The 24,040-nt window shown below is 35.3% G+C and overlaps 3 protein-coding genes across 4 annotated transcripts; 1 reads left to right on the forward strand and 2 right to left on the reverse strand.

Moving 5' to 3' along the window:
• Positions 1 to 120: 120 nt before the first annotated feature.
• LOC113118123 (conserved oligomeric Golgi complex subunit 8-like) lies at positions 121 to 6,178 on the reverse strand. The gene is made up of 5 exons (XM_026287047.1): positions 5,826 to 6,178; positions 3,786 to 3,993; positions 2,190 to 3,008; positions 1,149 to 1,317; positions 121 to 1,052 (listed from the first exon to the last, which is right to left on the reverse strand). Exons 1-5 carry the CDS (start codon positions 6,152 to 6,154, stop codon positions 643 to 645), a joined length of 1,935 nt encoding a protein of 644 aa, XP_026142832.1. The 5' UTR covers positions 6,155 to 6,178; the 3' UTR covers positions 121 to 642.
• Positions 6,179 to 6,205: 27 nt separating this feature from the next.
• LOC113118125 (60S ribosome subunit biogenesis protein NIP7 homolog) lies at positions 6,206 to 11,067 on the forward strand. Its single transcript, XM_026287050.1, has 5 exons — positions 6,206 to 6,378; positions 6,834 to 6,920; positions 7,106 to 7,244; positions 9,946 to 10,086; positions 10,543 to 11,067. Exons 1-5 carry the CDS (start codon positions 6,323 to 6,325, stop codon positions 10,660 to 10,662), a joined length of 543 nt encoding a protein of 180 aa, XP_026142835.1. The 5' UTR covers positions 6,206 to 6,322; the 3' UTR covers positions 10,663 to 11,067.
• A 163-nt stretch (positions 11,068 to 11,230) lies between these two features.
• Positions 11,231 to 22,592, reverse strand: LOC113118124 (palmitoyltransferase ZDHHC7-like). Of its 2 annotated transcripts, XM_026287049.1 has the most exons (9): positions 22,430 to 22,592; positions 20,996 to 21,072; positions 19,872 to 19,994; positions 19,701 to 19,791; positions 19,489 to 19,613; positions 17,681 to 17,777; positions 17,076 to 17,157; positions 16,713 to 16,843; positions 11,231 to 14,474 (listed from the first exon to the last, which is right to left on the reverse strand). In XM_026287049.1, the coding sequence occupies exons 3-9, from the start codon at positions 19,958 to 19,960 to the stop codon at positions 14,298 to 14,300; spliced, it is 792 nt and encodes a 263-aa protein (XP_026142834.1). In that variant the 5' UTR covers positions 19,961 to 19,994; positions 20,996 to 21,072; positions 22,430 to 22,592; the 3' UTR covers positions 11,231 to 14,297. The 2 variants fall into 2 exon arrangements, with proteins under 2 accessions (XP_026142834.1, XP_026142833.1); XM_026287048.1 differs by having other exon boundaries at positions 19,701 to 19,994.
• Positions 22,593 to 24,040: the final 1,448 nt, after the last annotated feature.

Consider the following 24,040-nt stretch of genomic DNA (forward strand, 5'->3'; position numbering starts at 1 on the left):
GCTAAAGGTTTTTTGGGGGAAAAAATAGAACACATTTGACTCAATATAAACTTGAGTATCAAAATATCAGAGACAAGCAGCCTAATATTTTTATCCATTTTTTAATACCCCCCCCCCCCCCCAAAAAAAATAAATAAAAACACCCTGGAAAATATGAACAAACATAAAACACACAACAGAAGTAAAGTACAATACATAGTCAATTACACTTACAAGAACAAACAGATGTCACAAAGGATAGTTCACCCAAAAATAAAAATGATCCTCAAAAATAATTTTTCTTCATACAGTTTATCCTGTAGCCATTATCTTAAAAGTGCATCTTTCTTTTTTAATAAAATCAACAGAAGTGGCATTTATTATCTAATGCAATGACATTCAGATAGTTTAAGTTTGACTTAAGTGTCCAAATAACTTTTGGGAACTCTGTAAGTCATAGAAAACATGTGATTCAACGAACATATATAGTTTTTCACAATATTTAAATATATTATACCATATTAACTACATCATATATTACCGTCACCAAATAAAGCCTCAAATAAAAATGCAAACCAAGCATTAGTAGAAGTAGGTCCAGATGGTTAATCTTTAGGACCCCTAAAAAAAAAAAAAAAAACACTGCATTTAGAGTTTTTTATTTTATTTTGACGACATCATCTCCTCAACATTAATATCTGTTGTGGACAAATCATCTGGTCCTGTCAGGTCCTGTATGTCAAAGGTCATTTCAGGCTCCAGGATCGGGTTGTTCTGCTCGGTACTCACGGTTTCAGCAGAAATGTTCTCTTCTTGAGAAAGACGAGCATCAGATGCTGACACAGGCTCTTGTTGTTCAGATAAAACAGGTTTTTCTTCTTGAGGTGTTAAGGGTTTGAGTGCAGTCGAGGGATCGGATTCAGCTGTGGTCAGGCTGCTCAGATCAGTGCAGAGATCCAGGACAGAGGTCAGGGGCTCCTTCTGGGGCAGAACAAACTCCAGCGGCTCCAGAACCGCGTTCACATTGATGCAGCCAAGACTGCCATACTTATAAACCTGGGTTGGTGGAACGCCTGCAATACAAATACAAGATAAACTTTTAAGTCAACATCAAATGGTGTTTGCAACGTGTGACAAAAATGCCGTTTTTTTTTCCTGAGGATATTTACCCAGTATGAGAGCAAGCTGGGCTGGAGGAAAGAGAACTTGTAAACATCGGTTCAAGAAAGGCACCATGTCTTCAGCAAATGCACTGCAGAACTGAACGAATAACTCTCGTTCACGGCTACTGAAGGCAGATTCCTCGGCTCGATGGAAAACCAGGATCAGCTTGGTCACCTATTGTTGTGTCAAAACAGGAGAATAATTGTTCAAGGAAACGAAGTAAATATGTCAGTCTACATCATTTCAATGTCTATTTTAAGTCAGTTAATCTTTTTTTGTTTTAAAGAAATGATTAGAAATCACACCAAGTATGGCAACTATAAAAGTAAAAAAAAAAAACCTTTCTAATTCTGCGAGAACGTGGAAGTCCACATCACAGCTATAACAATAACCTCAAAGAAGAGCGATACTTGAATGTAATATTGGAACAATAAGTCGCAATTCCTCCTTTCATTGTTTTTTTCCAAGATTTAAAAAATAAATAAAAAAATAAACACTGACAGCCAACCAGAATACATCCTGCTTTACAGAACTTGAGCATTTAAAGTGACAGATTACAAAATTACAGAACATGTTTATAATAAACATAATGACAGTAATATAGTTATTGTTAAAGTTACTTTTATAGTTAGCGTACTTTGTGTGAATAGGCCTTTATTTATCAAGGATTCATTAAATGGGTCAAAAGTAACAGTAAAGAAATGTTACAAAAATTTCAAACAAATGCCACTCTTTCAAACTTTCTATTCATCAAAGAAACAAGAACAAAAACTTCAATATTTATAATAAAATAAGAAAATAACCATCATGAAGGATCATGTGACACTGAAGAAGACTGAAGTAATGATGGTAAAAATTCAGCTTTGAATCACATAAATAAATTGAATTTAAAAAAATATACTAACAGAAAACAGCTCTTTAAAATATGTTTTTTACTGCATTTTTGATCAAATAAATGCAGCCTTGATGACCATAAAAATCTCTAAAAAACAAACAAACTTACCTGTAGTATATATTTCTAACATATTATTCATGTAAATAATTACCTTAATAAGGGCTTCCTCAACACATCTGCTAACTTCCTGTGCCAGTCCAATCGGGCAGCACAGTCGTAAATCATTGAAGCCTGTCAGGACGTTATTGAGGAAGCAGGCTAGTGGCGGGAAATCCAGCAGGGCCATGGGGGGCTGCAGTGTGCCCGGCTGGGTGCTCGGGACCGCTGGCGGAATGGTGTTTCCAAGTATGGACGGCAGAGAAATTAGTGTGTACAAGTTCATTTCCTCTTGGAACTTGTCCAGCGCTTCTTGAATAGCCTTCCGGAACGTCTCCATGGCAACTTGCTGAAATATGGGAGCCAGTTGGCCACGGAAATCCGCCCCGACTCTGCTAAAGGAAAGCCCGAAGTACATGCACTGGCCGAGCAGAGAGTCCAAACGGCTTCCCACCCCACGCTGAAGGTCCCGATCGAGGGTCTCCAAGAACTGCGACACCTGCAGCACCACCCAACCGTGAAAGATGGCGCTCTCATTCAACGCCTGACCGCCGGGCGGCAGCAACGGATCCTCGTCGGAAAATATAGCACGATACTGGGTGATGATGTCGAAGAGATGCACACGGCAGGTTTCGATGGTTTTGGTAATGTGGAAGTACGGGTCTTCATCCGGGATGGCGGCGAGAATGGATCGCAGCCAACTTCCGCGGGCTTGCAGGAACTTGACGCGCAGCTCGGCTTCGGTGAAAACATCCATTCTGCGCAAGTATCCGATCACACGCAGGCAAACCGGCAGCTGTGTGTTACTACGCAGTTGTTGAAGTAGTTGGTTCAGCATGAGCTGAGCAGAGAGTCGAACCTCGTGCACAATTCCCTAAAAGAACACAAACAGCAATATAATTTAGTAGAAATATTTGCTCTTTTTCAGTCATTTTTATTTCCCATTTTATATTCTTAGCTCTTACAACAAATATCCCATATTTTCTGGAATTCAAGTTGTTACATTATCATCAGAAACAAGCTTCGATTTGTTCCATTACATGAACATTTAATTAATGACTACATTTATTTTAAAATAAATTTAATTACTTGTTTTATCTAGCCATTTATTCCTTTATTTATTTTCCCACTGGTACATTTATTTATGTATTTAATTACTTATGTTTTAGAATTATTTATTCACCCTCAAGTTGTTCCAAATCTGTATGCATTTCTTTCTACTGTTGAACATAAGTCAATTAATGCTTTTTTGTCAACTTTGGAAGTAGATGGCTACCATCAATTGTTTGGTTACCAACATTCTTCAAAATATCTTATTTTGTGTTAAAAAAAAAAACAAAAACAAAAAAACAAACGCGGGTGAGTAAATTAAGAAACATTTTATTTTGGGGTAAACGTTCTCTTTAAATTTAAAACATTTGTTGTGAAAGAAACAAAAATATATATTTATAATGTTTGTAAATATTTCAGATACCAGCATTTTACATTTTTAAGCCTAGAATTAAAATGTGACACCAATATGACTTAACGATTTTTTTTTTTCAACTATGCAGTTTTAACCCAGTGTGAATGATTTTCCTGAAACTAAGGTAATAGTAAAAAATAATAAATAATCTTGGATTACTTGTGCAGAACAGGGTATCATATGTACCTGAATGACAGGAAGTGATGCATGTTTTTTCTCCAGTCTCTTCACATAAGCGGCGAGCTCTAGCGCCTCCTCGTAGTATCCGTTACGCACACATGTGTCCATCAGCTGAGGGATCTCCAGAATCTCCAAGATCTCAGTGTGTCGATTCAGTGTCAGGCTGTTCATACGCCTGCTGACGCTGATCTCCTCTGCCTCCTTTATAAAACCTCTGCAATGAAATGACAAAACAGAAACCAGTTACTTCAAGTATACTTCAACACTCTGATGTGTTTTTTTATGTAATTCAGTCCCAATAACTTTCATAAATAAGTAATTCATAAACATTATATAATGCTTAACACGAATGTATAATGACATTTTTGTTATTTTTTTAATAAATGAAGACTTATCAAGCAAGGATGCATTAAATTGATAAAATGTGACATTTATATTAATATATTGTAACTAAAGATTACTGATTTAAATTAGCGCTGTGCTTGTTTTGAACTTTCTATTTAAGAAAGAATCCTGAAAAAAAAGTATCACGCATTTAAGTTTTCACAGAAATATTGAGCAGCACAACCGTTTTCAACATTGATCATTATGTGAAATGTTTCCTGAGCAGCAAATCAGAATATTAGAAAGATTTCTGAAGGATCAAAATTTAGTTTTGCATAAAATTACATTTTAAAGTATGGTTACTTTAAATGGTATTTAATATTACATAATTTTTCTGTAATATTGATCAGATAAATGCGGTTTCGTTTAGCACTGGAGAAGCATTCAAACACTTGAAAAGCATTCATATGAAAAAAAGATCAAATATGGATACATTTTCTGACTATTTTTAAATTTAATATATATTTTTTTACTTTTATAAAGTTCTACTTAATAAATATATTTATTATATAAAAAGTAAATAAAAACTTTTTTTTTTTACTATTGTTGTGGTAACCATGCAAAAATTAACCATGCAAAACTTAATGTCCATTCACACAATCAAAAAATTAAAATAAATAAATTTGTGCTTTCAAACGATTAATCCAAAATAATTTTTTGTTTACATAATGTGTACTATGCATATTTATTATGGATATATAGACACACATATACATTATATATTTAAAAAAGATTTGCATGTATTTTTATAATTATATAATTTATATTACATATATATTTTTTATATGCACAGTTAACACATACACATAACATAAACAAAAACCTTTATTTTGGATGCGATTAATCATTTGACAGCAATAAAATTAATACAATTAAATTAAATCAAACATAAATACACCATCAAATCAAACACATGACCTGTAAAACTAATCTGTCAATCATCTGTCTTAATTTCCTCCATTATTTCCTGGATTAAGTAATACTAGTTCTTAAAAGCAAATGTATTTTATTTAAATACTAGTAACTATTGGAATAAATAATAGCATTTCATAAATAAGAACTAGTATCTAATCTAATGAATAAGTACTAGTACTTAATAAAAGGTAGTGGTACCTAAGAACTAGCACTAGTATCTAGTGAATAAGTACTAGTACAAAATGAAACGATAATAGCACCTAAAAATAAGTACTAGTAAAATGAAAACAGATACTAGTATGGTTTATGGATTAAATGTAAATGCGGCTTGCCATAAATTAACACATAACTCATAAAACGAATCTGTCAATCATCTAACTTTATTTCCTCCATTATTCCCTGTATTAAGTATGTAGTACTAGTTCTAATTTTTCTCAAAAGAAAATTATATTTAAACACAGGTTACTATTGGAATAAGTGCTAGCATCCGTTAAAAAATAACTAGTATCTAATCTAATGAATAAGTACTAGTACTCAATTACTTAATAAAAGATAGTTGTATCTAAGAACTAGCACTAGTATCTAGTGGATAAATACTAGTAGCATAAAAACAGATACTAGTATGGCTTATGGATTAAATGTAAATACGGCTTGCCATAAATAAACACATAACCTGTAACACTAATCTGTCAATCGTCTTTCTTTATTTCCTCCATTATTTCCTCACAGTGCAAGTGAAGCACAGACCTGCATCTCTCAGTGAAGCTGGGGAGCTTCTGCACTAGTTTGGAGAGACAGTTCTCCACCGTGCTGAAGTCTGTGTAGATGTGCTGCGTGCAGTCCGCGGTCCTGATGAACGTCTTGTAGTTGGTGAAGGCCAGTTCTCGCGTCTGCTCCAGGATCTGCGCCCGCTCCTCCGCCAGACGCTCGGGTTCCCGGTTCAACTCATCCACACCGCACGAGCTCAGCTGCGACAAATACGCTGCGAAGTCCGGCTTCTCTCTCCAGTTCTCAGGAAAGCTGTCTTTAAAGATCGAGGCGAGGATACTCTCATCTTCCACGTCAACGGCAGCCATGATCGAATCGAAGCGTTGATTTAAAATCCTACAAAAACTTTATTTAAACTGTAGACGTCACTAGTGTGCGACGGACTGAACACAACCCACGTGGCTGCTGGTGCACTACGAGAACTGTGGTGTGCTTCGAGCTTCTTTAGCAAGAATAGTATTATTATTATTTCCATCATGCGTCCGTTAACAGACGAAGAGACGAAAACGATGTTTGAGAAACTCTCTAAATAGTAAGTGACATGTTTTGGTAAAAACTCAATTAGAGAAGGAATGTATTAACAAACAAAAGTTTAGCTTGATTGCGTCGTGTCATGTGTAAAACACCATAAGCTAAACTATTCACTTAAGATGTACTGTTTATTTTGTATTATAAATACATTTTATATTGTTTTTGTATAATATTAGGAAATATCTTTGTAGGGATTTTGTTTAGTATATGTATTGTATGATATTTATTATGTTTTTTATTTATTATGATTATATTTGGCAATGTTTACATAGGTTTTGTAATATTATTTATAGCTCCTATGTAATTATTTGACATATTATTGTCAAATTCGAGTATTAAAATATAAAGTATTGTGTATGTAACCTGCATAATATAGTCCTGGATTATTTTAAATATGACTTAAAGTATGTTTTAATACCAATTGAATTAATTATGCCCAATTTTTTGTGTTTCTAGCATTGGAGAAAATATCAAACTTCTTATTGATCGGCCAGATGGGAGTTATTGTTTCAGACTTCATAATGATCGAGTGTATTATATGAGGTAAGGTTGTCTGCTGTTTTTGTTATTTAATGTTCCTATTAATTGTGGTATTAAATATGCTCCCCATAAACACTTCCTGTGGAAGTTTTCTATTCATTTGTTGCCAGTTTGGTGTAATGTAATGCTAATGTAAATATGAGTTTGCTATAAATAATAATCAAATTGTGTGATCTTTTCCATTGTAGTGAAAAAATTCTGAAGTTGGCTACAAATATCTCCAGAGATAAACTGGTGTCGGTTGGCACGTGTTTCGGAAAGTTCACGAAAACGCAGAAGTTCCGTCTGCAAATCACAGCTCTTGATTTCCTTGCTCCATATGCTAAGGTACATATTAATTCAGATTTTGTATTTTCCAATATCAACACTGTTATTTTCTTCTTTATTAGAATGAAGCTACTTTGAAAGTATCTGTATTGTATAAAGCACAATATAAATAAATGTGACTTGATTATGTCTGTATTTATTTATAGATAATTTCTGGCTGTTGTTTACTGTGTGATTTAAAAAATCTAAAAACAAAACCTTTTGTTTACATAATTTATGAGCGTGTACTTTTTATTCATTATGTATAAATAAATACACATTCAGTAAATATTTTGAAAACATTTACATATAAATAGATATATATATATATATGTATATATATATGTATGTATGTATATATATGTATATATATATATTAGGGGTGTAACGATATCACAAATCGAACCGAATGATCGCGATACACCACCCACGATACGAATCGCGGAACTCTCGTGGTGTACCGCGGTACTTTCACACCTCCTGCTGCCCATTGTTGATGTTAATGTCACTTATCTCTTACTAACTAATCTATTAATTTATTCAATTTTATTTCCATACATTTGATTAAATTGCATTGGTAACAACTAATACGAGCTTTTTAAACGCTGTTCTAAATATTATATTCCAAAGTTACTGTTTTCCAAGTGCATGTCATGTCACGTGACTTGGGAGTGAGCGTCACACTCGGTTACTACTGCATACGCAGGATGGCTGCTCCGCCTGATCAGATCCCACAGACACATTTAAGTCTTTTGTGTGGGAACATTTTGGTTTTCCAGTGGAGTACAGGAATGGAATTTGTGTCGTAGACAAAGCACACACAATCTGTCGTAACTGTTTCTCAAAACTTACTTATACGACAGGAAACACGTCTAATATGCAAGCGCATCGGAGACATCACCCCAACATTAATATTAGCGACACACGTAAGAAGCCTCAAAAACAGGAAACTTTTCCCACTGCCTTCAGAATGAAGCTACAAGCTAACTCGGACCGTGCTCAAACAATTACATAGGTAATAGGTGTTTTCATGGCACTAGATATGCAGCCGTTTTCCGCTGTTTAGAATGACGGATTTTATTCATAACTCATACAAAAATGAGCCGACACTCACATGCCTCACAGACATAATAAACATATCTATAGAAAGCTGTAAATGACTACTTAACGAAATAAAACAAATCTAAAACAAAAACTCATTGTAATCATAATCTGTGAAGATCTCGGCGCCTCTAATGAGGAAATCGCGAGACAGGCAACTTCATCCTTGCAACACAGACTTAGAAAACACTAGTTTATTAGTAAATAATTCTAATATCTCCCTAATATTTACCAGTCACATTTATGGTAATTACTTTTGCCGGTGCTTTGCGGCAAGCTTGAGCCTATTGCGTGTATTTGAACGCAGAACTGTTCAGCTGCGCTGCTGCTGCGGGACACTAAACTCCGTCGAGTCGCTCTTCACAGTCGCAGTAGCGCGGTCTCGCGTTGTTTCCACCAGCGCGGCAATTTTGATTTATCATTTATTAATGGATGTCTAAAATATAAAAGTAAGGAGAAGTATAAAACAGGCGGTAGGCCTGGCCCGCGTCTGAACTATGACGTGAAAATTGGTCTCAGAGGAGCAGTTAGATGTGGCATCCAGCAGTGATGATCCTCCTGCAAAACAGGCACCGATCTCTTAACTGTTTGGAAAGTTAGTTCCAGTGGAGCCAGGCACTCCTGCACCTTGTAATGTTTGTCATATCAAATGTCTCCATATCAATGGTGAAAGATATACATTTTATTTATAATATATTTAATTTTAGTTTACTCGGATAAGCTGACTGCACTACAGAGATAAATGTTTTATTCTGACTAGTCTACATTGGAAGTATTTATTTAAATTTTGTTTACTCAGGTATGCTGACTGCACTAAAAATGTGAAGCCAAAGTTAATTAAGAAAAAGACAAGTTATTTTGTTGCTATAATTAAGTTAAGTAAATCTATTGTCCTTTTACCAATGCTAAAGAACATGAACCCTGCCACCTCAGCAAACCGAACCGAACCGGACCGAACCGTGGCTCCAAAATCGTAAACCGAACCGAACTGTGCCATTGGTGTATCGTTACACCCCTAATATATATATATATATATATATATATATATATATATATGTATGTGTATATGTATGTGTGTGTATATATATATATTATAAATATACACAGTACACACATTATGTAAACAAAAACTTTTATTTTGTATGTGATTAATCACGTGACAGCACTAATATATATGTGTGTATATAATTTTATAATATATAATTTTGCAAGAAAAGGGCTTATAATTTTTATCATATGTCAATGTAAAGATCTTGTGTAACATAACTTGTTTGTTTGCAGGTTTTTATTGTATTTGTTAAAATTTGCCATAAAAATAGCCTAAGATGCTGACATGGCATTAAATAAAAAATATACTAAGCATTTTTTTCTTCCCAAAATAAACTTTATTTTATCTTGATATTGATTGGCCTAGTTGTCTAGAACACATATATGTTTGTCTATGAAACATTTTAAGAAGAAGCTTTTAGATCAGTGGCTTTTTTTTAAGACAAATGACAAAACTAATTAAATCAAGTTACCTTGGACATAATCAAGGTCATTGAAACTTATGAATGGCTATGTGCAGTATATCAGTATATCAGATCTCATGATGTAATGCCCCTCATGTATACCATTGTAGTTTAAGGTGTGGGTGAAGCCGGGATCAGAGCAGTCATTCCTGTATGGAAACCACGTCATGAAGTCCGGCCTGGGGAGAATCACAGAAAATACAGCGCAGTACCAAGGAGTGGTGGTGTATTCCATGGCTGATGTACCGCTGGTGAGGCATCTTTGTTTGAAAATACTCAAGATGGAGCAACAGTTGTCATGTTAAAGGAGAAGTTTACCCAAAAATTAAAATTTGCTGGACATTTACCCCCCTCAGGCCATGCAAGATGTAGTTTTTGTTCATTGGAACAGATATGGAGAAATGTAGCATTCCATCACTTGCTCACCAATCGATCCTCTGCAGTGAATGGGTGCCGTCAGGCCAAACAGCTGATAAGAGCATTACAATAATCCACAGCACTCCAGTCCATCAATTATCATCCGTTGAAGCGAAAAGCTGCATGTTTGGAATAAAATTGTGATTTTTTTTTTTTATCCGCTGTTTGGACTCTCATTCTGACGGCACCCATTCACTGCAGGGGGGGGGTGTGTGGCAAATGTAAGTTTATGTGAACTGTTCCATAAAAGTAATCATTGATCTTGTATGGTGATCTTGATCTCTTTTCAGGGCTTTGGAGTGGCAGCGAAGACCACACAGGAGTGTCGGAAGGTCGACCCCATGTCCATCGTGGTTTTCCATCAGGCTGATATCGGCGAGTACATCAGAAGTGAAGACACACTCACATGAGAGGATATAATATCTCCAGTGCCCATGGACAGTTCATTACATTCTTTTGACTGGATGTTCTTTTACACAAGTTTGACAGATTTTCCCAACTTTAAATTCAAAGCAGTTTTCAGTGTTTTTACAGTTATATGTTGTATGCGACTATTTTCATGGACTATTTCTACATCAAGGTAATACAAAAAAAGTGCAACTTCAAGGATTGATTTTTATGATACAGAGCTGCTGGGTAGAATCATACTAAACCGAATACAAAACCAGATCAAACCAGACCAATCTTATACAAAGTAGTTAAAGAAATGTTAAAATGAAATAAAAACTGATTTGATTTATTTCTCCAGATGTTTGTTATTCTTGGCAATAAAATAATATGTCAAATAAATGCTGTTCTTTTGAACTCTTTAACATCGATAATATGAAATGTTTCTTGTGTGGTGAATCAGCATATTAGTATGATTTCTGAGGGATCATTACTAAACACTGGAATAATGAGATGCTGTAAAATCAGCTTTGCATCCCATCTATAATATATGAACAGAAAACACCTAAAAATATCAGGTTTAAGCGTCAATAGCTTTTAAATCTAATGACTTTATTATGTAAAAGAACTTTACATAAGAAAGAACATCATCACTTCATGACACTTGAAGGTATCGGAACAATATTTGTTTACACCATTTATAATAGACATTATTTCAGAATCTTTGCTTTGTGGCTGTGAACCCTGTTTCCAACATTTCCAAGTTGAGACGCTTCGAGTCGTTTCGTTGAATGACCCGTGTCCCGCTCAGTGAAACCTGCAGCACTAAACAGCTCTAATGTGGGGAAAAGGTGAACGCTGGAGACATAAAGTTTCCAGATTTTGATGATGGGAATACGCTTGGTTGAACCACCAAGAAATAACATATGTAAAAGTTGAATATTCCCTAATGCTATTCTTCTGAGGTTAATGAAGTTCATTTAAGAGCAAACATCCCTCTTTACAGGCAAGTATCATCTAAAATGACGTAAGCATGTTTTAGAAACAGAGCTGAGGTCGGGCAAATACTGTTGCAGTAGTAATAATAGCACAGAATGCTAAACTCTTAGTTATTCTAATGCAAAGAAAACTCCCTCTTCTACCCAATTAACACACAGTATAAAAAACATGAGATACATTCTTAGTGATGTGCTGATAAAAGTCAAGTCTTCTCATATCAAATTCAAAACATCGGGGATTGCATATAGTACATATTCCCTTTACAGAAAAATGAATAACTCGTAGGCTCAAAACATTTCTAAAATAAATTGCACAACTCTAGTTCAATCGGAGTTACGCTGCATGAAAAGCCAATCATAATAATGAGAAGAGAATGTCTAAAACAAGGTTTGATTGCTGTATGATAATCATTAATGCTGAATAACAAAAATGGCACACAAACTCATTACTGTAACAAATAAAATGCTGGAATTACACTGATATTAATGGCAGGGTATTAAAAGTCTTACTAATTCTGGAGTTTTATTTCATCTATAATCATTTATCTAGCATTATGGATAACGAAATGTTCAGATATTGTAAACATAATATCAGAGAGCATTTTAACACACATCTGCATCTGTTCTGTTTGGTGAATGGAGTGGTTTTCTAAAGTTCTTAAAAGTGATCTAGACCAATCCAAACTGGCATTTTGGTGCGGTGATATATTTCTCACGTACTGCCATTATTTTATTTTATTTGTAATCTATATTTTTAAAGTAAAATTAACTAATCTTCCAATCATACAGCAAGGCGAATCTCACAAAGCCGGTCAAAAACATATCCAGGACACCAAAATCTGCAGAGTTAATTATATATTACATGAAGAAAATGAAGTCTATATTTAGGAACATCAGGAATGATTGAAGATTATTTTTATATTTGATAACTGGTGATTTAAAAAAAATAATAATGTGAGTAAATGAAATACTAAGACGTAAAATGTTTTACTTTTAAATAATATGATTTATTATTTTGCAATATTTTATATATATTTTGTTTTTTTAAAGTGATATATATATATATATAAATTATGTGCAAATATATTAATAAGAATATGTGGGAAAGGCTCTTTATGCATAATATAATTTTGTGTTTTGTCTAACTTCATTTGGGGGTCAAATATGTTACTTGAGTTGTTTTTGACAGATTTTGTGAGATTCCTTTGAAAATCAAAGCAACACACACATCGGCTCCACCCTGCCAAACAAGATCCAGCTTTTTATGACGAAAATATTTTTCCACAAGGAAAACATTAGTGGTCATCATGAAATGATTCTTTAAGCTAAAGGTAAAAGCAATCTACTGACAGAAGTGAAGGAGACAATGAAAAACGATGCATGAGAAACGCAGTATAAAACACAAAGTGATAGTCAGCCTCGTCAACTGTGAAGTCTCACCACAAGAGTCAGCTCTGTAAAAACTGTAATCTACACTTTAATTATAGTTCCCGGCTCAGCTGTGGGTCTCACAGAGGACATACTTTATGTACGACATAATGTGATTTGTCTTTATTTATCTCACAGAGCAGCTTAAAGTCAATGTGAGAATTATATATAGTGACGCCGTCCATTCAATTTCTGTGTGGCATCGGCATTAATTTCAAGACTTTAGAATGAGGCTATTATTATCTCTACAATACATGAAGATGAGACTATTTGAAAATGACTTTATCGTTTAGGGTGTGTGCTAAAGGCAAGGTGACTAAACCAGCTGCAAGCTTTTAAAACACCTAAGAAAGCGAATCTCACAAGAAAATGCCCAGTTCCTCCAAAAAAGAAAAATTAATTTATAATAATTAATTATATTCCACAAAGAAAACTAATTAAAACTAAAAAAAAAAAAAAAATTTAATCTCCAATTAAGATTTTTGTGCTATTTGCTATTAACTAAACAAATTCTCATAACCGTGGTGTGAAACAAATCTAAAAGTCATTGGTATAATAAAGAAATGTAAAATTAAAATTAGCATAAATTATACTCAGTTCAAAAAAAAAAAAAAAAAGTAAAAATACTTAACATATTAAATAATAGATTATATTACTATAAATTGCAAATCAAATATTTGCTTTCAAGGTGAAGAAAAACAGAACATATAGAATATAATTTCTAATTTTTTCTTTTTTTGAGATTTTGAGATGCTTTATGACCACCTGGGCATTTCCTGACAGTTTTTGTGAGATTCACATAAGGATTTTAATTTTTTTTGGCAAAACTCATTCCGTCTGATTTATGATCCATTTCTTTAAACAACCATTGCAACCATTATTTTTGTCACACGGTAGCTCTAGATGCAATTACTTATTGGCTGGATAACGGATATCAACACCCTTCAAACGTTTTGTAAATTACCAACAAAAAAAAAGCAAATCAAAAACCCATGAGTGTAAATGTTCATGAAGACAATATGAGGATAACAAGTATGATCCGTCGTCCGAGGTATTAATGTGTGTACACAGACAGGCTGTATCGAGACGTAGCCTCATTGTTCCAGGAGCGACATCAGTTATTTAACAGGTTTTCACCGTACTACCTCCAAACCTGCTTCAGCATTAAAGGAAGGAGTCCTATGTCCTATGTGAGGGGGGTAATAGGCATGAAGGCAGACAGCACTCTTCACTCAGACGGAGAACTCGGCCCCGCTCTTCCGGGCGCGACCCATCAGAACCCGAAGGCGGAGTCCAGCAAAAGGGTTGAACCAGAGCAGAGAGGGTGGCCCGCCGAAAACAGCCTTCATACCCTCCCATCGCACCCGCCGCTCCCACGTGGGCTTCTCGTTCTTCAGTCGCTCGATTTCCTGTGTGGGTCAAGAGAGAAATCTGGAGTTATATAGGGGTCATATGATGAGATTTCGATTTTTCCTTTCTCTTTGGAGTGTTACAAGCTCTTGGTGCCTAAAGAAGATCTGTAAAGTTGCAAAGAGTAAAGTCTCAAATCCAAAGAGATATTCTTTATAAAAGTTGAGACTCTGCCACGCCCCCTAAAACTTCTCGTTCAAACACACCCCCACATGTCTACATCACTATGTGGAAATATTTGCGTAATGCCGTCCAAATGTTTACGCAAAGAAAGAAGGCATGGTTTCAGTAACACAGTTAGTGTTGAAGCAGACATGTCACAGAGATGCTGTGTGTATCTAGGAGAAAGCAAAAGCACTTTATTTGTTCTTCCGACAGTAGATGCATTTAGGAATCTTTAAGATTACTTACAATAGAACAGCAACACATTTTATGTACGACTGTATCGTGAAGTTAGGAGAGGAGGTAATTCTGACTTTGCTACGATAATCTGCCGCTTCTGAATCTAAAAAGTTGTTAGTTTAAATATTTGCTATTGACTGTTCAAATGCGGAGTTTTGCTCATTGTGTGTGAGTGAGAGAGAGAGAGAGAGAGAGAGAGAGAGAGAGAGAGAGAGAGAGAGAGAGAGAGAGAGAGAGAGAGAGAGAGAGAGAGAGAGAGAGAGAGAGAGAGAGAGTCACCTGTGTTAACTGTCCGTGGCTTGTGTACTACAAACACATACAAGCTTCATCCCTTACTGTCACGCGACTCTGTTCTCCATTCAGGCTTGAACTGATGGTAAAACTAAGGATATTATTAACTGTCATTTATTTTGCTTGCGATTATGGAAAGGGTTTTTTGATTTCCAATGAGTGCTTGCGGTGTTGGGCAAATCACAGTGCACTGGGTCGGTTGGCCAATCAGAGCAGACTGCGCTTGTGGAAGGAGGGACTTTGTAGAAAATGATGCATTTGAGAGAATTGGGCATAGATACAATACAAAATACAAAACAACTAAAATATACATATTTAATATATTAGATGCCATCCTTATATATTACATGCATATATTAGAAGGAGGGACTTTGTAGAAAATTATGTCTTTGAGAGAGGTGGGGCATAGAGGACCTACAATAAAGTCCAGTATTTAAGCATTAAAGCATGTCAACATATTCTGTTACACCAAATACACAAAATAATGATATTTAAAAAAGCATCATATGACCCCTTTAAGGCTAGTACAGATCCAGTGAATTTGAACTAAATAATATAGCATAAAATTAAAACAATCTTATTTTTACTGCCATATAATGATTCATGTTAGTATTTACATTAGTATAAATACATTTGAACTGTAATAAATGTAGAAATAATGAAGCACAAAATAAAAATAAAAAACAAATTAACTGCATTATTATACATCAAATATTTGTATTTATATTTCTGATTAATTAAATAAAACACACACATATATATAGAGAGAGAGACAATAAATAATTAACTCAAATGCAGTGAATTTGAACTGTAGATCTGAGAAATAATGTAGTATAAATTGAAAATATATTTTTTATGGCTTTAAAATAAAATAAAGAAAATTATTTGTATGATTAACATATTAAAATTATTTCATTACATATATAATATATTAATATAAATACATTACAACTCAAATGCAGTGAATTTGAACTGTATATCTGAGAAATACTGTTGCATTCAATGAAAATATCTTCTTTGTAATGCCTTACTATACATAATAAAATATTAGTAATTAATATTTTTATGATTAATACAAAACAACTCAAATATACCTATTTAATATATTAATATAAATAATTCTGCAGGGTCTTTTTTCAATAATTATAATACCGTATTTTTCGGACTATAAGTCGCACCTGAGTATAAGTCACATTAGTTCAAAAATACATCATGATGAGGGAAAAAACAAATCGCACTGGACTATAAGTCACATTTATTTAGAACCAAGAGAAAACATTACCGTCTACAGCCGTCTACAGAGCGCCCTCTCGCGGCTGGAGACGGTAATGTTTTCTCTTGGATCATGTCTCTCGGTTGATGTCAAATTATTTTTGATAAATAAGTCGCACCTGACTATAAGTCGCAGGACCAGACAAAGTATGAAAAAAAAGTGTGACTTATAGTCCGGAAAAAATACGGTACACTGTAATACATAATAAAACAAGCATGGCTGAAAAGTTCAGTTCCGTCAGAAGTAAGCAGCTCAGAGGAAGTCAACTTACGGTCTCATCATTACAGATGGAGTGAATCTGAGTGCCGAACATGACAGCAGTGAAGGTGAGAAACAGCAGTGCTTCCAGACACAGGAAAATCAGCAGCAAGACCGCCACAGGTGGAGAGAAATCACTACACTCTACAGAACAGAGAAGATGATGCTGTCAAAACCAATGCTGACATCAAATTCCCAAGTGCTTTGATTGAGCCAAAATTAGGACAAAGTGTTTTCTTAAGCTTAAAGTGGTTTATCAGAGCAAAAGAAGCCTACAATGACACAGCAGACCAAATGTCAAAGTCTTGACTTCTTATGACATGACATCATCTGTCCTCCAGTAATAGACTGACAATCTCAAATGTCTATTACCCACCACTCCACTGGACTCTGACACAGGTGAAGAAGTGGAAACCGCTGAGACACAGTGCATGCAAAGAAATGGAGGCTATGTACATCTGAGAGAGAGAGAAAAAAAAGTCAAATACTATTAAAGATTCAACACTTTCAATGAAAAATGCTTTTGTCATGCTGACACCTTCTGATAAAGACCTCTAAATATTGTTGTACACTGATGCCTGAGATGTTTATCAGAGCAAAGGTCACTGATTAAGGACAATAAAGCAATACAGAGTATAAATGGAAACCTTACAATAATAAAAAACTAATTCAATATTTTTTTTTTATTGGTAACATTTACAATAAACATTTGTTTCTGCCAAGAAATACAGTACATTAGCTTATCCGCAGAATTTCTTTTTCTACAATTGTCAAAGTAGTAACAACTGAAGATTACAATATAAACAAATAACTGCTATGGAGACTCAGAACTGATTATGAGGTCGCAGCTCATGCAAACAGATGTTAGAGCCGAAATCACCCATTTCATAATTATATTTGCTCTAAAACGAAGGCAAAGGATGGTCAGCAAATTCCAACGTGAAAATATTGTAAAAGGAGAGACAGCAGTCTCACACTCACGGTGAAGAGGACAAAGAATCGCTGATTGTTCTCGCCCACACAGTTGTTGACCCAAGGACAGTGGTGATCCATCTTCCTGATGCATCTCTTACAGATACTACAACAAACAAAACAGGAGAAGAGACCGTAGCAGTTAGAAAACAAGACGAAGTCACTGATACTAGGCCTTTAAATACAAGTGACTTGATTTAAAGGGGATATGAAGGATGAAAAAAAAGTCAACAATACACTACTGCATTTTTTTAAACTGAATATTTTTGTTCATCAATGAAGCATTCAATTAATCAGAAGTGAGAGTACAGATATTTACAATGTTTCAAAAAGACTTCTATTTTAATTAAATGCTGTTCTTTTGAACTTTCTATTCATCAAACAATAAAAAAAGAAGAAGAAAAACAAAAGATTTCAACAGTTTTATGATGTCACAACCATGAACACATTAAAATATGACAAATCATGTTCACCTAGCAATGCAACTTGAAAGGGAGGATTTGATCCTTTCCAAATACAGAAATATCATCCAGTCATAACATAATCCTTTAAAGGAACACTCCACCGTTTTTTGAAATAGGACTTATTCACATTATTTCCTACATTTAGATAGGTGGGCAAATGCATTTTTGTGTCAGTGCATGCATTGTTTTAGTTTGACTGGGTCGGCGTTAGCTTAGCTTAGCACAATGAATGGAATCCTTTGTTGCCAGCTAGCATGGCCTGAGTAAAAGTGATCAAAAAAATAAAAAAACCCCACCTAATTACTTCTTGTGGACTGCGTATTCACAACGAGTACGAATAGCGATCCAGATTAACACTAGGCGATTTCCTAGGCAGATATTGGCTTGGGACTATATTATGGGGAAGCACAGGCGAAGCACTGCTGCTTAGGCGAAGCACTGCTTCAGCCTGAGGACGTGAGGATGAGAGCCAACATGAACTGGTGGTGTGAATGTGGGGGAATATGCCAATCTATGCCGACGGAAATAGAGTGTCTTTGCTGTAGAGAGTGGGACATGTTTTTGCCATTGATGACCAGGCTCAACACGTCAGATCAAGATGAGCGTGCCCGAAGTTGTGTCACATCTACAGAGGATTTCACGGCGCTGATCCATTCTGCAGTACTCGATTTTTTTTCCGGTGTGACAAAGTGACCTGGAAAAACGCCCCACGCCGAATGGACCAAATGGACAGCTGTCCACAGAGTAAGTGATTATTTTAATCATGACGCATGTATAGATCGACCCATATTATACCTGTATTCACATAGAGTTGATGTTTTCATGTGTTGCGTGATATCTCTGCGCCGAAGTAGCAGTGCTTTCTTCTGTGCTTCCCCACAATATAGTCCCAAGTCAATATCTGCCTAGGAAATCGCCTAGTGTTAATCTGGATCGCTATTTGTACTCGTTGTGAATACGCAGGCCACAATAAGTAATTAGGTGGGTTTTTTTTATTTTTTTGATCACTTTTACTCAGGTCATGCTAGCTGGCAACAAAGGATTCCATTCATTGTGCTAAGCTAAGCTAACGCCGACCCAGTCAAACTAAAACAATGCATGCACTGACACAAAAATGCATTTGCCCACCTATCTAAATGTAGGAAATAATGTGAATAAGCCCTATTTCAAAAAACGGTGGAGTGTTCCTTTAAAAAGCGTCAAAAAGAGGGTGGAAAATTGACATAAATGGATTGTTTTTGGTGCTAGAAACCTGGCCTGACATTTGAAGTGTCAGTCTAAATGCTACAAAAGTCTAGAATGTGACCATGTACAGTTACAAGAAATGAGTCATTTATCAGATGTTGCTCATACCTGCAATGGTGTGCCCTCTCTGGTTTAATGCTGCAGCATTTGGGACACTTGTAGATGACTTCTCCTGGCTTCAGCTGCAGACTCTCCATGTATTCTTTAGTGGCGTTACCTTTGGGAACAGCTCCCTGATAAACACAGCACACCTCACATCAATAACACCCATCATAAAATGTTCATTACAGCGTTTAATCAAAACAGCAGTCCTTTCCTACCGGATCCGTCAGCATGGTTCGCAGGTGTGACGTCAGCGCCAGCACAGCCAGAAAGTTAAACACCACACCGTTGATGAGAGTGTACCAGAAGCTTTTGGAAGGGAGCAGCATGACAAAGTTCACCACGAATTCTGCGTACATAACCAGAAACCAGGTTATGAAGGCACACACCATCCCGCAGCTGTCCTGGATAAACCAGACGCGGCTGGCCACCACCTCTTCCTCTCCTGCGCTGAGCAGCGGCTGGTGCTGCTCCACATCCCTCAACCGGTGTCCTGAAGACTGCATTCTCACCTGCAGAGAGAGAGAGAGAGAGACATTACACTACACTGATTCACATGCTTATTAATAATGTTACTGTATAGAAAGAGAAGATGCATTGGAAAGCAATACAACATGTGCAAAGACGGCACTACAGTGAAATGAAGGTAGTAGAAACTATACTGACATATGTATTAAATCTCACAATTATAAAAAATAGCCAAGTAGCATATTAAATCATTTGTAAGTGGAAAAACAGAAATAAATATATATATGTATTTTTTTTTTTTTTACAATGTAACAACACCAAGGCAATTGGTTTGATTCCCAGAGAATGGATGAACTGATATAATTTATATCCTTCAATGCCATTTAAGTCACTTTTGATAAAAGCATCTGCTAAATGCATTAACATAAATGTCACTATTTACTACGGTGAGTATCACATTTACTACAGCTCATTTTGAGAGTTTACTTTGACCTCAAATACCTCAGGAAAAATGAGTTATTACTTTTCCAAACGATTGAATGTAAATTTTTGTGACAAATAAAAAATGGGTTAAAAAATCTGAATCAAGCATGCAATATCCCACTAAATATTTTCAATTCCCATACCCAACCATTAGAAAAAAAATCTAAGAAGGCTAATATTTTTGTAATTAAAATTTGTATGTGTAAAAGCTACAAAACAAAGCTCTCTTATAATGCCGTGGTGGTAACCATTTATTATCTTGGTAGCACTGAAACTTCACTAACAACAAGGAAGAAGTTTCTATCTTCGGCCTGGGCTGATATTTAGCATCGAATTTACGTAAATACTTTGGAGATGCAAATCGCTTACAAAACCAAAAGGCCAAACAGCCTCAAAGTAAGAAGTAAATGGTCAGAGCCAAAAATGAGCATGTAAACTCATTCCAAAGCCGAAAACAGACTTCTCTACAGTAGACGTTCACCTGCACATATTTGCTTTTCGGAACAAACTGAAGTGTGTTACTTAGGGTGAGGGGTTTGTTCAAGCAATGCAAGTGACTCACCACACAGAGCGTCTCTCACAGTGACATCCTCTCGAACCCTGTTGGGTTTGAACTCAAAGGCAGACACAGTCTGGAGCCTGTAGAGCACACACATATACAGAGAATCATGGGATAAGTGACACTTCCTACGGCAAGAAATTAAAGTGTGTCAGAAAGCGGGGCGATGCAGACAGAGCCTTATTTTCACCCTTACGCATAACTACCATTCATCTCTAATAATCATTTAAATATATATACATTTGTGAACAACCCCTGTATTTTACAAAAGTAAAATCTGCAACCTAAAATAACACACAGGTGAGCCTATATGAGACAATATGTCATGGTTTAATAGAAAAACAGTCTATTTTTAATCATTTCTAATAATGTCCCAAACTAATTCTGATCATTTCTTGCAAATAACTTTCTGTGGCCATATTGAAATGTTGTCTTGGTGAAGTCAAACATAATTAAAAAAAATTTGGTGACTTTTAACACTAGTTTACACAATGTCTCACACATGCAACTTTAAAAATACTGCATTTAAGCAAGGGTCATAAAATATATGTTGAGCTTAAACTGAATCCTTCTGTGTTAAAATGAATATAGAAAACAACAATGATTAAGTAAATGGGAAATGAAGGTTTGTATAAGAACGAACTTGTTATTGACATTCATCTCAGCTTTTGTGTTCCAAGGAATATACAAGGGTGAGCAAATCATGACATAATATTCATTTTCAGATAAACTCTCCTTTTAAGTCCTTCATAAGTAAAGCTACTTTGAAAAGTGCTTATTTAAGAGCCTATCATCTGATAAATAAACCTCAGTTTCACTTGTCACCTCGTTTGACAGATCAGATAACTCTGTGGTTGATTTAAAAGTGCTTAAAAAACCCAAGCTTCCCTCAGTCAGATCTAACTAACTAACTAACTAAATAAAAAATCTGCCCTGATCTTAAAAGATTTGTGTTTGAAAGCCCAAAACATGTGTGAACGTTACAATAGCAGCTGAAAGTGACAGGCCTGTTACGAGGAAATGTGTAACTCAGATATTTTCTTGTAAATTAAAACGTAATTCGTTACTTTACTAGTTACTTGAAAAAAGTAAATTGATTACGTAACTTCTATTAATAATAATAAAATAATGGCAAATAATTAAAGGGAATATAAAGGTAATAATAGCAACCATCATAACAACACACCTATATCTTTGTTTATTTCTCTTTACGATGAATCTCCCGTCACACCCTTTATCTAATTCGTCGTTTGGTTATAATATTTTAAACCTCGCTTAATTATAACTAAAGTATTACCAATAAGCTCTTTAATTATTCTGAGAATTTCATTATAAAGCAGTAAAATTGCACTTAAATCGGCTGATAAATCGCAGCCATACAAACATCATCACGATTCACTCTCTTTATCGAAATACTGAGCTTTTTCTTCCGCTTACCGCCTCCGAAAACAGATTTGAGCCACCAGTAGTGATTCTCAGATTAGTGACGGGCAGATATAAAGAGATCGTTTCATTTCTCGAGCTGTTTAAAGGGTTTTATAGCTAAGAAATAATAATGATGAGGGCCACACACTTCCGGGGTCCAGTGCGATCATTTCTGCTGCTTCTGCTGTCTGATGAGTGACAGGCCCTAACACACTCCGCCTCGCTGCTGACCCCTACCGGCGGATCCAGAGCGCTGCAGCGCGCAGGGAGCCTCATAATTCAATAAGGACCTCCAGGGAAATAAACAGAGGGGCCTCAAAGGGGACAGATGTGCCAAATCAATACAATGTTATGTTGTAAAGTGGATTCAACACTTCATATAAGTTACTTTCGGTGTTATTTGAAACTATATTAAATTCTGTAACACATCTGATTTATTTACAAACAAGCAAAAAACTGAAAACTTGTTATTACTTGCACTACTGTCTATTCATCCAGAATAGTGAGTAATCAATTTGTACAATTAAATATTTTCTATGAACTTTACTGTCCATTGCACTAGTGTAAATGATGTTCATATGTACAAATAGTAAAAGGCTAATTATTATTTCAGATTTTTTTCATGGGACCAAATTGGTCCAAATGAGCAGCAATATAATATTGTTTGACCTAATTTAGCATTATTAGCATATATATATATACATTGAGATATCATGTTATAGTGATGGGTATGATTATGATTATGATGCTTCGTGATCTTTCCTCTTCATGTCCTTCATAGCCTCTTGGTGCTTTTAATGCTTCATCAAGCTTATCACTAGTGTCCTTCTAAGAATACTTCCCTTAAACCGCTTCCTGGTAAACCGTTTCCTCTTCCTCCCCTAAACTTTGTGGCCCAACAGTTATATAAATAAATAAAAGACAAAGCCACGCGCTGCAGAAGCTAAAGCAGATTAAAGGCTGAAGCGTGCCAGCAGGACAGGAGCACTCTCCGTTTCCCAGACTGCACCTCTTCTCAGGAACACTCAGGCTGTGTCTGTCAGAGTCTGTATGAGCAACAGCTGGGCTTAACACAACATCATCCTCAGTGCATTTCAAATCAGAGCACAGCTCATCTAGCTCACAGACATGCACCTACTAAAACACACCCCATATATTAGCAATATCACTCTGGGATTTATGTAATTGTAAGTTTATCATGGTTCTCGAGCAATAATCTTATGAAACCTGACCAGAACATTATTCAACCTAAAATCAAGTCCAGTCCAAATAATAATTCAGAATAAAATCAAAATAATTTTTATTATATGATATGATATTATATTATATTACACAATATTGTAAGTCTAATGTAAAGAACATTTTATTAGTAAATAAACAATACTTCTATGTTTTGATAGGCTATATTTATGCATGGTTGTGGCTTTAATTCATACTGAAGCTATAAAACTCTCAAATAAAACATTCTTATTAGAATTTAAAGAAATTACAGAATTTATGTGTGTGTGTGTGTGTGTGTTTGTGTGTGTATTTGGATCCAATCAAAGGAAAATTCAGTTTTAAAAGATTTAATTTACTATGTTAAAATCTTGTGAAGTGTGAAATTAACGGCAAGTCATAATT

This window comes from Carassius auratus, chromosome 18 (genome assembly GCF_003368295.1).
Source record: "Carassius auratus strain Wakin chromosome 18, ASM336829v1, whole genome shotgun sequence".
NCBI lineage: Eukaryota > Metazoa > Chordata > Actinopteri > Cypriniformes > Cyprinidae > Carassius > Carassius auratus.

Coding starts and splice junctions, on each gene's coding strand:
- LOC113118123 (XM_026287047.1), bottom strand. CDS start 6,154: ATGGCTGCCGTTGACGTGGAAGATGAGAGTATCCTCGCCTCGATCTTT. Junction 1,318..2,189: donor TTGAGGAAGCCCTTATTAAG/GTAATTATTTAC, acceptor ACACAACAATAG/GTGACCAAGCTGATCCTGGT. Junction 1,053..1,148: donor CCAGCTTGCTCTCATACTGG/GTAAATATCCTC, acceptor TTTGTATTGCAG/GCGTTCCACCAACCCAGGTT.
- LOC113118125 (XM_026287050.1), top strand. CDS start 6,323: ATGCGTCCGTTAACAGACGAAGAGACGAAAACGATGTTTGAGAAACTC. Junction 6,921..7,105: donor GATCGAGTGTATTATATGAG/GTAAGGTTGTCT, acceptor TTTCCATTGTAG/TGAAAAAATTCTGAAGTTGG. Junction 10,087..10,542: donor CCATGGCTGATGTACCGCTG/GTGAGGCATCTT, acceptor ATCTCTTTTCAG/GGCTTTGGAGTGGCAGCGAA.
- LOC113118124 (XM_026287048.1), bottom strand. CDS start 19,988: ATGCAGTCTTCAGGACACCGGTTGAGGGATGTGGAGCAGCACCAGCCG. Junction 17,778..19,488: donor GAGAGGGCACACCATTGCAG/GTATGAGCAACA, acceptor TGTTTGTTGTAG/TATCTGTAAGAGATGCATCA. Junction 14,475..16,712: donor CCATCTGTAATGATGAGACC/GTAAGTTGACTT, acceptor TGACCCACACAG/GAAATCGAGCGACTGAAGAA.